The sequence below is a fragment of the Mesocricetus auratus genome, unplaced genomic scaffold (genome assembly GCF_017639785.1).
Source record: "Mesocricetus auratus isolate SY011 unplaced genomic scaffold, BCM_Maur_2.0 Super-Scaffold_4256, whole genome shotgun sequence".
Lineage (NCBI taxonomy): Eukaryota > Metazoa > Chordata > Mammalia > Rodentia > Cricetidae > Mesocricetus > Mesocricetus auratus.
In genome coordinates, this window is record NW_024429182.1 from 49,832,206 (window position 1) to 49,846,582 (window position 14,377).

The window sequence follows — 14,377 nt, forward strand, 5'->3', positions numbered from 1 at the left end:
CTAAACAAAGCAACTTGCCTTTGGTATCTTCAGGCGACAGACACCAGCGAAACGAAACCTCATCAGCACAGCTGCCTAAACAAAACCTGAACAATGACCGCACCACTTGGTATGCCGACATGAATGGGGCAGTCTCACAGGGCCCCCACTCCTATTGAAGGGGCATAGGCAACTAACGACTACTGAGGAAGAAGTAGATGTCCCCAGAGATGAGACCCTGGTGGTTATCCAGTACCTCATGGTTGGACTTAAAAATGTATACAAACACGCAGCATTAAGTGAACTCAGAAGGTTGTATTATCTATGTATTTGTTTATATATGTACATGTAGAAATAATAAAAGGAAGCCATGAGGGGGTAGAATGGGACATGGAAAGGGCTTAAGGAGGAGATTCGAGGGGGGAAATGATATAATTACAGCATGTTTATATGGAACTAAAAATAATATATTTAACTCAATTTTTAAGATCTTTATAAAGAGTTGTTTTAATTCCATTCTGCTAGACCAACTGGAATATTTATTATTTTTAAGTGGACAAGGCGCAATATTTCATCTGGTAAGTTACTGCTGTAGGTCACCAGGGAAGCCAGTTACTGAATTTTTGTATCTTCATAACTAAGATAAATTCTTTTTTGATTGTTACTTATTTATATAGAATAAATCAGGGGCTGGGGGTATGACTCAGTTAGTAGAATACTTGCCTAATGTGTGCAAAACCATGAGCGTAACACCCTCCAACAACACATAGCAGTGCTAGGGGAAGTTCAAGGTCATCCTTGGCTATCTAATGAGTTCAAGGACAGCCCAAGCTACATGAGATCCTATCTCAAAAGTAAAAATTAAATTAAATTCAAAACAGTACGATTTAGTAATTGCCAAATTTTTTCCTTTTGCAGTATTTTTGATTTTGAGAAAATTTGCTTATTGGTTACTAGCTACTTATGTAACATTTAATATATCAGACTATAACCAAAAAAACCAAAGAACAGTTAAATATGCAGACCATTGAATAAACAGTTGTGTTTTTATACATATTCGTGTGTGTTCTGACTTCTGTTTATTTTCTTTGGCATGGTTTTATGAACACTTAGTTCCCAGGCCAGAGCATAGCAAAGGAGCAGCCGGACTGCTAAGCACCAGGAGTAGCTAGACATGACAAGAAAAGAAAGTGATGTGAGGACTGCAGAGGTGACAAGGACACACTCAGGAGCAGTCCGCTTGGCTGGTGACCATAAGGGTGTTCTGGTGACAGGTGACATCAAGCACCAGATGCAATAGGAAGTTAGGAAGTTAGGCACCACCCAGTCAACACTCCCCAAGATGACAGTGATCAAATTTACATCCCTTAGCACAAGGAAATCATATTTTAGGGCTGGAGAAATGGCTCAGAAGGTAAAGGCATTTTCCTCCAGACTAACAACCTGAGTTCAATTCCCAGGACCCACATGCTGATTCACACAAGTCGTCCTCTGACCTCCACACAAATGCATGGCATGTGCAGGAATGCACACATGCACACATTCACACACAGACACACACACACTAAATTTTAATTATGTTTTATCTCAGTTAGCAGTATAATAAGGTAGAAGTTTTCTATTTTGTGTTATATATTGTGTGATACACAATGCATGCATGCCATATATGTTGTATATAAAATAAACTTAAGAACATAACTATATTAGAAAAATATGAAAATGTAGGTGACAGATGACAGATTAGATAAGAAAAGGGAAATGCTATTTCATTGGGGAGCACCTCTTTTGAGGACCTGAACCACCCAGTACATGATGGTGAACTAACACTGATTGACAAGGTGTCTAGAGCATCAGTCTGTCGGCTAGGGAAGCAGCTTTAGAGCCTCACTATATTCCTCTGGGTGAGACAGCACTGGTCCCCAGACTCTTAGAGTTTAAAAGAACCTATGATCCGCACCCACCCTCTTTGCATAGGTGCCAGCTAGAGCCCTGCTAGGTCATTCAGTCAGTCAGCAGTAGAACTTGGTACTGGTCCACATCTGCCACCACATCAGCTTGTCTTCCCCGTGACGAGCAGCTAAGAGCAGATCTATGTAACCCACAGTTCCAGCTGGAGACACTAGACAAATCTGTGAGTGGATACAGGATCGGGGCGAGGAGAGTGGCAGACAGACACAGAGGGCACAACCCAAATGACTCACTGCAGAAGAAAGAACCTGCAAAGGCTGGCAGCAGAGGCAGCGAGCATCCTGGGAAAGTCAACAAGTGAGTTGTGTTGTTTTTCTGTCAACCTCCAAATCCCCCAGCGTAAGCCTGCAGAAGGGAAGGGAACCAGTTTCCTCCCTGCAGCTTCATCGTCCACACCCCTCAGAGGGAACTTTAGTCCCAAATGAAGAACCTGCTGGTTCTGCTGGGACACCCTTGGTTCAGAAAGGCACATCCCTAGCTCTCACCCTCGGCCCCACCTTTCCATTCCCAAATTTCAGTTCAGTCACACCTCCTGGAGACAGAGAAAGCATCCAGATTTGTAATATACAAAGCCTACCTCCACCCTCCCCAAAGCCCTTGGTTTCACGTACAGAGACAGCCAAGACATTTCAAGCCTGAGTGCAATTGGCAGCTAGAGAGTGCTATTTGACCACCAGATGCCACTCTGTAACCTTGAAGGATACTGTATGTGATTAGCAGATGTTTGTGGGCAGAGTGACAAGTTACGAAAGTGACCAAGACCTTCTGATGGTCAGAATAGTTGATACCTCACATCTTTTCTCACCTCCCCAGCCCTTCCAGCCTTGACCATCACCTCTAACACCCGTTGGGACAGATGGGCTTCCAGGTGTGAGAGAGCCAGCACCAACAAAGGCCTGTCTAAACCCAGGTATGTCCTCTAAAGCCAGTCTACAGGGCAGAAGGTAAACACAGTGTGGCTTGTTAGGGCAGAAAAACTAGAAACTAGTGTCCATCAACAGGGTACTGGCAAATCAAATCATAGCAGAGCCACGCAAGCCTGAAATTCTACAGAATGAAAGAAGACCAAATGTGTTTACAAGTAGCATGATTCCAGTGGGTAAAATGATTGCTGTGCAATCGGTCGTAAAGAATTGAATTCAGTTCAGTCGCATTAAATCCAGGCATAGTGGCACCCATCAGGAACCCAAGTATTGGGCAGGAGGAGACAAGGGAGCCCATGGGAATCATGATCCAGCCAGTCTAGACAAAATGATGAGGTCCAGTTTCAGTGAGAGACTCTGTCTCAAAATATAAAGTGTAGCCTGGTATGGTTCCACATACCTTTAATCAGAGCACTCAGTAGGGGGAATCTCTGTGAGTTCAAGGACAGCCTGGTCTACATATTGAGTTCCAGGCCAACTAAGCCTCCATGGAGACCCTGTCTCAAAAAACAAGGTGGAGAGAGACAGTGGAAGGCAGCTGTCAATCTCTAACCTCTAAACATCACACAGGCTAGTGCACAGAGACAGAGAGAGAGAGAGAGAGAGAGAGAGAGAGAGAGAGAGAGAGAGAGAGAGAGAGAGTTTCAGAAGATAAACATCAAATGGGAAAAATAAGATTAGAATTTCAAGGCCAGCCTCAGTTATACAGCAAGTCCCAGTTCAACACAGGCTGCATGAGACCTTGTCTTAAAAACAGCTGAATAATTAGCCAAGCAAGGGGCTCAGCACTCAGCAGACAGAAGTGCTGCTGTACGTGCCTGATAACCCGAGTTCAGTCCCTGGAACCATGTATAGGTGGAAGGGGAGAGCCAACCCCGCAAAGCTGTCCTCTGGCCTATGCACGTGTCCTCTGGCCTATGCATGTGGGCCCTGTAGCACACACACACACAATACAGATAAGTAAAGAATCAAAAAAAAACTAAACAAGCAAAAAAGAAATGCTGGGTCCTCACAATACACGTAAGAAACTCTTCGATGGAGATTGCATTGGGTTTAAACTTTAAACAGCACCGCATCTCCATGCAACTCTGTCATAGTTGGACTGAGCTATGGCTAACTACTTGAGTTCTGTCACCTAGACAAATGTTCACCGATTGTAACTGAGATATCTCCTTTCAGCATTTAGAGTCAGGGAGATGGATACATGATCATTATTTTAGGTCCTCTAGAAGCTTAGGGATAGACATCATCACCGCTAAGCAAAACAAGCAAATACACAGAAGGTGCCAAGCCCTTCCTTGGAGGGTTCTAGATCAATTCAGGGGTCAGCCTTAGGCCAGAAGAAAATAAACCAAACTCATTAGGGAAAATCTGCTCTTTTTGGCAGCTCTTTCCTGAGCAAGCACAGAACTCGCCACTTGGGGGAGGAGGCAGAGACTGATCTCTATAGCTTGCTCCCCAGTTGACCTCATGAGCTGACCCTACCTAGCCTGTGGTCTGACCAGTCTTTCTGTGGCTCAGTCAGATCACTAGGCTCAGAATGGCCCACCCAGAGCCTCCAACCTGCTTTCCGAGCCATGCTGGGACTTGTTCTCCAGCTTCTGCTTCTGGGGATAGGCTAAGCACTGAGGCCAGGGGATAAACATCTGGTCTTGGGCAATATCTCCTGGCAGTACCTGTTGGCTTCACCCCTCCCTCCTGCCATTGCCACTAAATTCTTAAGTGAGAACAAGGAAAGGGCTCACTAAAGAATACTGAACATGGCCCAACCACCTGGCACCCACATGCACACTCATACATTATCCATACACATACTTCATGGTGTTGGAGAGGGGCCAGGTGACCTAGGGTTAAGAATCCAAATACCCAGATGAAGTGTCCAAGCCCACCAGTCCCCTCAGGCTGGGGATGAGACTCCTCCTGACCTTTTCTGAAATCAGGCCCAAAATATTTGCATCGCTCCAGAAGACTCCTAGCCCAGATCTCAAAGTTCTCCATCAGTCTAGGGACCAGGACTCTGCAAAGCCAGTCACAGTCAATGCAGGAAATAAGGAGGGTAGAGAGACCAGTGGGAGATGTGCCAATTCAGTGCCACCTTCACGGTGCCAGTAGCCAAGCAGATTCTCTTTCCCAAGGAGTTTGTCTTTGCACGGTATACCTGCCCCAGTGCAGCCAGAGGTGACAGCCCCTAGCACTCCCCCAGGTGCTAAGCAGGCTTAGGGCCCTAGTCTGGAAGTCAGTGGGGGGTGGGGTGAGGAGCTGGTGTGCAATTTAAGACACTCAGCTCTCAGAACCTTGAATGACACATCCCTGCAGTGGTTCAAAGAAGCAGGAGTCTCACAAATCCCAGGGCAGGAGAAAGGCCCACTATCAACAGACAGGGCTCTCTCCAAGGTCTGGAAAGAAGATCCAGTCTGGTACTCTTGGAGGTAGCAATCTGAGGACCACAGCCTCAAGGCCAACCTCCATCCCATGCCCCCTGAGTCTGAACAAACCCAACACCCAGGAACAGCACTGTCCTTTCATGAGCTGAGTCAGAGACCTAGTCAGAAAGGAAGAGTGAAATGTGGGGGGGGGGGGAACTTGAAAGAAGAGAGCTGGAGAAGGGGACAGACGGAGACAAGTGGCGGAAACTAATGCAGGATCCAGACCCATCTTGAAGGCCCTATAGGGCTGTAGAAGGGCCTGCATGCAGATATTCACAGAGGGTGTAAAGTACAGTCTTTCATGAGTGTGTGTGTGTGTGTGTGTGTGTGTGTGTGTGTTATGAATATGACTTGTCTGTGGTGGAGGCCAAAGGTGGCATCGGGTGTCTTCCTCTGTCACTTCCCATTTCATGTTTCAGACTGGGTCTCTCACTGAGTCTAAATCTGGCCCATTTGGCTAGATGGGCTCATCAGCAAGCTTCCAGGCTCCCCTTGTCTCCACCTGCCCAGGGCTGGGATTCCAGGCACACCCAGCTTTGCATAGATGGTTGAGAGCCAAACTTGGTACCCCACTCACACACAGACTGTACCCACTGATTCATCTCCCCAACTCAGTAAGCTCATTTTAGAGACTCTTGTCTTGATGACACCTAAACTGTTCTGTGCATAGCCACTGGGCTAAATCATTAAGTACCCATGTCGCAGGTCCAGGAAGGCTTCCCAGGTTAACAGCTGGTTTGGGATTTGGAGGTGAGAAAATATGTAGACCCTAGGACTCAAAGCCAGAGCTGGAAATGCTCTTTACAAGGCTACTCTGTGGAGGAACAGCTAAAGAACTCTCTCTACAGTGATGGCTACATCCATCTCTGTGCTGGGGTCAGGCCAGAGACACAGAAGTGAGCCAAGTCTACAGTTAGAACTGAGCTAATGGACAGGACAGTTCAAGAACAACAAAAAAGCATCCTCATGGCCCACCACTGGGAAGCAGGCAAACCGAAATGCTCACAGCTTAAATCCCTCCTATTGTATCCTTAGATGCAAACAGCTCTGGGGAAGGTAGAACCTTAAGCAAGGCAACCTCTGTAGCAGGGGCAGACCCTGCAGTTACTGGAAGCTGAAGGCTCTCAGATGACCACATCCCTCACAGCCACTAGACAGAAAGATCATGAGCAGGCCCTTTAAACTCCTCTCCAGGTCTTCCCCAATTCCCAGCCCCACCACTCCATAGTAGGTACCAGGCATCTATTGACTGGGTGGATGGATGAACATTTGAGATGATCTGGAAGTCTGAATAGGATTTGTGGAAATGGGAAATGGCTGGGAGGGATGCAAGCTGGGAAGCTGAGACAGAAGGTGTTGGTTGCAACCAAAGTGAGGTTACATGCTAAGACACAAGAGCACTAGAGAGTAAACACAGAGCATGGGAAGCTAAAGTTAGAGCCTGGGAACTACTAACACTTGAGAACTGTCAACATCTAGAAAGAATAGCCAAGGAAGGGAAACAGGAAAATGCAGAGTGTGGGAAAGAATGGAGCAGGAGAGAGGAGGCTATAGCATAAAGGCTAGGGAGAGGTCAAGTCAGATAAACACTGAAGTGCCCCTCAACTGGCCATTAGAAGGACAGGACTGGGTAAGAACAGACCAAGCCTGACCTGGGCCTGGGTCTCTGATATATACTATGGAGAAGTCTTCATTTGTTCATGTCTAATGCAGAATCTAACCTGACCAATGACACCCAAGAATCAAGTGACCTAGCCACTTTCCTTGGAGGGGGGCAGTAGAAGGAGCTCAGTGACATTTTAGAGTCCTTGGTCTTTGTCTACCTTGTATTCCTGAGGAGCCACCACCCTCTGGTTTGCCAAAGTTGGCAAGTCTACAGTTGCTTCCTGGAACCTGGAGTACCCAGTCAGTGCTTGACTTCAAAAAGAGGACACAGATGTCCAGATTCCCACAACCTCTGACTTGGGCTCCCCCCCACTGCCTGGACACCCCAAAAGTGGCCTGTTGTTGAGCTCAGTTTCAATGGGAACAGAAACTGGGTTTAAGGAAAGAGATTATTTACTTATCCCACAGAGAAGATAACCAAGTAAATAGTGCAATATCCTAAGTGGTACCCAAGCCCTGCCTACTACCTCTTGTGGGCTTCCTAGAACATATAAAAAGCCACCTGATGCCCCCACACTTATACACACTACTATACCACCCCACATCCAGAGACAGCCAAGCCTCCCAGACTCCACCATGAAGATTGCCATCACAATGGCTGTTGTCATGCTGTCGGTCTGCTGCAGCTCAGGTGAGTGCCCAGGGTCCCTTTCCCAAAGACAGAAGGAAGTGGCCAGTCCCTTTGTGGTGCCTGAGGGGCCTGGGTATGCTGACTCTCAGAAATGTTGAGTCTGATGACCATCACTATTGTGTGATCTTGGGGGAAGCCTTGAGCTGTTAGAAAGTTTAGAATCACACCTTCCAAATCCTGAACTCCTGCACCACAGGGACCAGGGAGGTCTGGACGGCAGATAGGGGGTGTCCATCTAAACCAGTACAGCAACCCAAAAATGGAGAAGGGATAAGGAGCCCGCTGAAGCCCAGTAGCTCAAGGCACCAAGAGCTCTTGACACAGCCTCCAAGTTAGGGGGCACCCCACCCAACTCTGGCAGGCAGTCTAAAAGGGGAAGTACAGAGACTCTTGCCCCCTAACCCAAGGCCAAGTCTCTTGCTCTGGGAGGAAAGGAATATTCCAGAAAGAGATCTTCCCTTTGGGAAACTGCCAATCCTGGGTGGAGTTTTTTAAACATTCTGTCCTCTGTGAAGAAAGGAGTGAGAAAGGAAGGAGGGAGGGAGGGAGGGAGGGAGGGAGGGAGGGAGGGAGGGAGGGAGGGAGGGAGGGGGGCCAATCTATCTCCCTCCATCCCTCCAGGCATTTTGTGCTTCCAGAATGAGGTTAGGAAAACTTCTCCCTCCATCAGTTTCCCCCACTCCTCTCTGATAATGCTGTATTTTTTCCTAAAAACAAACCCTAATTAATGTACTTGAAAAGACGCATAATGCCTGTGGATACAGGTTTTATGACCAAGGGGATTTAGACCCCAAATCAAGGCAAAGCGGGAGTGCCTGTTTTTTGTTTTCAGGGGAAATGACATCACTTTGGATTAAAATGCTTATTAATTAGGTATCAGTGCTGTGCACAGAGGTGGGTGGACTGGCAAGATATTTGCATAGCAATGTGTTCGCATATTAAAGCTCTGATGGTAAAACTAGTTACAGCTACTTAAAATTTGCTAGTCACTGTTGTTGGGGAAGTCTTATGCCAATAAAGCACTGTCTGGCCAATAGGAATCTAGATAGGAGGGACTAGGAGTCCAGGAGGATTCTGGGTAGGAGAAACACGAGGAGAGTCAAGATGTAATGCCATGGAGGTAGGAAGCTTGGAGCTATTCGCCGGTAAGAGAAATACTTAGATTAACAATTATGGGGTAATTACTTAAGTCAGAGCTAGCCAGTAAGAAACAAGCAAGGCCAACAGCTTTATAATTAATATAGTCTCCTGTGTGTTTATTTTGGACTGATGTGGCTCTAGAACCAGGCTGGCGGGAAGGATTCTCACAAGAAAAAGCTTCTTTTAACACACTGTCTTCAGTCATTTTACACACTATCCATTTCATTTTCATAACAATCCAATGAAGTAGAGATATTGTTCCCATTTTACATATTAGAAAACTGAGCCCCTGGAAAATGAAACACCCTGCCTGGTGACATTATGGAGAAAGTTTAAGTTGGAGTAACCATTGTTTTGGTTTTGAGACATGGTCTCATTTTGGCCTGAATTCACAGCCGTCCTGCCTTAGTCTCCCCAGTGATATGAGTTATTAACAAATATGAACTTTCATATCCAGCTGGAGTGACCATTGGAATAGGGGTGGGGTCCTGAGTCAAAGCATTAAGGCCAAATTTGCACACAATGCAGAGAATTCCAGGGCAGAAGATTTGAGACTAGGTTAGAAGATGGAGGCAAACAGGGCTCACTTAAAGGCTGTGTTGCATGCCCTCAGTAACACATGGCACAGACCTCCGCTAGCTGTGGGTGCGGAGCATTCTGACAGAAAGCAAGGTTCCCAGAGGCCTTCTCCCAGCCCCCATGCTGCAGCAAACAGCCAGACTGGCAGCTTCTGTTACCCACTGTGTCTAGAACAATGGCAGAAATCATGGCTAACCCAAGCCAGGAACTGAAAGGCGGCTCAGGAAAGCCAAAAGCTGGCTGTAACCTAGAAAGTGTTCACATGGTACCAGATTTCCACACTTGGAGCCTCACCAATCTTACATTCTACGCCATTGCCCAAAGGCTGCTATCTCCTGCTGACCAGACTGAATGGTCCAGCAGGGCGCTGGCCAGCTTTTAGAGAATCTGGGTCCATGTGATTTCTTTTGCCTGCACTCCAGCTTCTTCAGACACCTGCCCGGGATTTTTTCAAGTCCTTGAGTTCCTCTTCATGGGCTCAGAGTCCAGTTATGAGGCAGCCCTGAAGTTTTACAACCCTGGCTCAGACCTGCAAGATTCAGGGACCCAGTTGAAGAAGCTGGTGGACACCCTCCCCCAGAAGACCAGAATGAACATCATGAAACTCTCGGTATATTACTTCAGTCACTCGCATTGCTTCTAAGTGGTTCCCCAACTACTGTTTCTGGGGAGTTACAAGGCTAATAGATGTCCTTGTTATGTTCCTTGCCTTCTTCTTGTTTGTGTGTGTGTGTGTGTGCGCGCATGCACACACGTGCATGCTTGGTTTGGGAGTGGGCAGGGTTCTCTCTGAGCTAGCCTCACTGTCCTCCAACTCCTGGGGTCAAGTGTTCTTCCTACCTCAGCCTCCTGAGTAGCTGGGGCTACAAGCTTGTACCAGTTCACCCACCTCCGCTGATTTTCCCCCAAGAATTTTGTTTATTTTTTGTGAGTGTGTATGTACGTGTCGAACACGTGAAGGTCAGAGGACAACCTTTAAGGAATTGATTCTCTCCTTCCACCATGTGGGTCCTGTGGATCAAACTCAGGTGGTCAGCTTTGATGGCAGGAGTGTTTCCAGCTAAGCCATTTTACCTGCCTTTTTTATTATTGTAATGGCTTTTAAGAAAGCCATCCAAGGCCTTTTGCCCTGAGTTCCTCTCAGAACTCCCTGTGGCTTTTGTCTCTGCTAAGTCTGTGTACTTCATCTACTTCTGGGGGTCACTCACCATTACATGGGGTGTTTGTTTCTTTATTCTAGGAGATAATCCTAACAAGCCCTCTGTGCAATCAAGACCTAAGCGTCTAAAACTCACCAGACTTCAAAGACACTCCCTGATAACAGCCCCTGTCCTCGCCCTGTGCCTCTGTGACCTCCCTGCACCAGCCCTGCCTTCCTCTCTGCAATAAACTTCAAGCATCTGATTTGTCTGTGTTCACCAGTCTCTTTATCCACCTGTTGGAGCCGGAAGGTTGGTCCTGGAATGAGTGGAGTAAATGAAAACTGAGGGAGGGAGTCCTACCCTGGGGCCACACAAGGAACCCCAGAAAGCCTCTTTCCTCTCGGCTTCTGCGAAGTCCTCTAGCTGGGTCCTGCCATCTGTTCAAAGCTCAGCTTATCCCACAGACCTGATTACCACCCCTCCCTCCCTGAGTCTGGTCCAAAATGTTATTAGATTCTAACTCCATCTCTGGGCTATACTGTTCCAGCCAGGAGCCTGATGGGCATCCCTTAGCCCTTCCTTGTCCAATCAGCTGAGGAGACTTCTGGAGGCATTCACTCCCTCCATATCCACACCATCTTCCCTGGCTGCTACAAACCCAGAGGCCCCATGACAGGTTCCCAGCTGACTTATTGCTAAGCAATTCAATGAGTGCAACCTACCACAGGGAGTTTAATCACATGTAGGGTCTTACTTAGCAGCACCCACAACACACACTCCCCATCCTTCAAAGCACACAGCACACTGAACATAAACGTTCAAGTTCAGCACAAGGCCCATAGCAGCCCTCATCTGCCTCTGCTCACCCACACCCTCTGGCCCGCCCTTAGTGTCTAAAAGCCAAGCCCCACCTCAAGACCTTTGTACAGGCCACACATTATATCAGCTGCCCAAAAAGATGTTGTCGTTTGGTTTAGAATCTGTCCTAATATCAGTGAGGCCCCCACTGGAGCCAGGCTGCGCCATCCGAAGAGGTTAAATAAAGAGTGGGGATAGGAGGTCTGTGCAGAAGAGCTGCAGAAAGAGAAAGGGCTGAGGCAGAGGGCACCCAAACAAGGAGGCTGTGGGAGAGAATGCCAGCCAAGCAGCCCAGCCAGCGCTTAAAAGCTACGTGGGTGGGCGCGGACCACGCCTGCCTCGCGGGTCACAACCACGAGGGGGCAGTGTAGTCCACGCTGGAACTCTGACCAGGCCCCAACCCCTTGGCTTTGGGGAAGAGCAGATGATGAGAAGTCGTTCTCTAGCATCGATCTTGAATCGTTTCATCTCACTTCTAAAGTTTGATTTGGGAAAGGTTTTTAAAATCAGAATTGTGAGGAAAGCACAAGAACAGTGTGGCGCAGCTGAACCCCGCCAGTGACCAGTCAGTAATTAATTTGGAATTAACAGTAATTTTACTTCCAGAAGACTCTAAAGGTCATCCTGACAGATCCAGACTCTGAGATGGCTCCGAAAACAGAGAGCACCAAGAATCAGAACTAACCTCTACCTCAACCTGCCTGGTTTTAAAGTTCCATAGCAGAGCCTGCAATCTTAAAACCTTTATCTCTTGCTTTATGCTTGGCATGCATTAGCAGTATCTCTTTTATCTCTACACAACCCAGAGCCCAGGCCCAACTCCTGCCCTGCTGATGGCAGAACCTCCCACACAGGAATCTAGAGGGATGGCAAACTAGAGACAGTGACCAGAAAAGTCCACCTTAAACACCCATATGTGTACACACTGTTAAAGCTACCACGCCCGCTCCTTCATTGTCTGCCAGAGGAGGGGCTGGGATTGTAAAAATTCCAGGGCAGGTCAGGGGGGACTGTCAATCCCAAAGGAGATTATTTGTGACAGGCAGGGCCCTGGTGGGGACCTGCCCCACTCTCTCACTCCCAAGGCCCCAGATTCTCCTGTATCCAGGTCACTCAGTCTAAGGTGCCTACCTTTCCCTCACCGGACCACCCACCTAGGTGGGTTCCAAATGGAGAAGTTCCAAGACCATAGAAAAGTTCCAAATTTTAACTACCTGTCCGCTGTAGGGAAATATTTACCTTGCACACACACAATGCAAGTGACGGGGATAAGAGGAAGTGCAATTGTACTGCAGTGAGTCTCTGCCTTAAGAGAGCTTTGGTGATGAATGAGAATGTGCACTAACCCAAAGAAATGGACACTACCTTAGGTTCTTCAAACGCAGAATTCAGGGTAGGGAAGGCAGCTCATCTGAGAAAGTGTTCGCTGTGCAAACTCAGGTTCCCAAGCGCCATCCCCAGTACCAGCACCCATGCAAACAGCTGTGCAGGTAGCAAACCCCACACCCCAGTGAGAAAACCTGTCTGGGGAAAAAGGACATCTGGGATGGGCGCGCGCGCGCGCGCGCGCGCACACACACACTCCTCAGAATGCAAGAATGAACTGACTATAACCACAGGATATCTGGGGAGTACTTGTGAGATCTGAGGAAAATCAGGAACTGCCATTATTGTTTCTGTTTGTTTTCTCCTGGCTGGCTAAGCAAAGATCTTGGTCCATAAACTACAGCTGGAAGGCCAAGGTCGTGCCAAGGCTGGCTTGCTTTGATGTTTTCTTTTTTTTTTTTTTTCTTTTTTTTTTTTTTGATGATGACGTTGTTTTAAGGAACCTCAAACTAAGAATCGTTTTTTACATTTCAAGAATGAAGACAGGTTGGGTATATATAGTGATACCTGCCTTTAATCCCAGCACTCAGAGGCAGAGAAAGTCTGAGTTCTAGGCCAGCCTAGTCTAAATAGTGAATTCCAGGCCAGCTAGAGCTACAGAATGAGATCATCTCAAGGGAGAAAAAAAGGTGGGGAGGAGGAGAAAATTACACTTCTACATAAACGTGTGTGTACTTCTATAATTAGCATTTTCACTATGGATATGCAAAACTAAAACACAAGAGGATGGGCCTTTAATCCCAGCACTCGGGAGGCAGAGGCAGTTGGATCTCTGTGAGTTTGAGGCCAGCCTGATCTACAGAGAGAGTTCCAGGATAGCTAGGGCAATACAGATAAGCCCTGTCTCAAAAACATAAAACAAACAAAAACCACAGGAGGATGGTGTGCAAATGTGTACTTCCTGCATTTGAGAAGTATTAAGCACAAACTACGAAGACAAAATTAAATGTATGAGTGTGTATATATATATAATATATAATTTAAAACAGGGTACAGTGGTGCACATTTGGAAGGCAAAAGCAGACAGATCACCACAAGTTCAAGACCAGCCTTGTCTAGAAAGTTAAATAGCCAGGCATAGTGGCACACAGGAGGCAGGGTAGGCAGACCTCTGTGAATTCAAGGCCAACTTGGTCTATGTAGCAAGTCCCAGGCCAGCTCAGAACTACATAGTGAAGCTCTACTGAAAGAAAGAGGGGGAAAGGAGGAAGAAAGGAAGGCAGACAGGCAGGAAGAAAAGGAAGGGAACGGGGGGAAAAGAACATTCTAACATTCTATTTATTTAATAGCCTACTATTTATTTATGTGTTTATTTAACATTCCATTAATTTTAACATTCATAACTCGGGGAAGAGAAAGGCCATAATTCTTGGCGGCTTTGTGAAGAAAACTATGAATCTGGGTGAGGATGGAATTTTGAAAACTATGCTATCCTCATCATCTGCAACCACAGGAATTTTAGCCTGGAAGGTCTCTACAGAGGGACTGCCATTGCAGACTCCCAAGATCCATTGATTATCAGGAAAGCTGCTGTCTGACACAGGAGACAGTCAGGGTGAGCCTGGCAGGAAAAAAAATCTGTGACTCACAAGGCAGGAAGAGGAAAGCAAAACCAGCCCTCATCAGCCTTATCAAGATGAAGGGGATAAAATGCAGGCCAGTTTGCAGCTGACACCAGGC

General features: G+C 47.1%; 1 protein-coding gene across 1 annotated transcript; it reads left to right on the forward strand.

Annotated features, from left to right (window-relative positions):
• Window positions 1-7,434: 7,434 nt before the first annotated feature.
• On the forward strand, window positions 7,435-10,715 carry Scgb1a1 (secretoglobin family 1A member 1). Its single transcript, XM_040747916.1, has 3 exons — window positions 7,435-7,592; window positions 9,734-9,921; window positions 10,552-10,715. The coding sequence occupies exons 1-3, from the start codon at window positions 7,538-7,540 to the stop codon at window positions 10,597-10,599; spliced, it is 291 nt and encodes a 96-aa protein (XP_040603850.1). The 5' UTR covers window positions 7,435-7,537; the 3' UTR covers window positions 10,600-10,715.
• The last annotated feature ends 3,662 nt before the right edge of the window (window positions 10,716-14,377 follow it).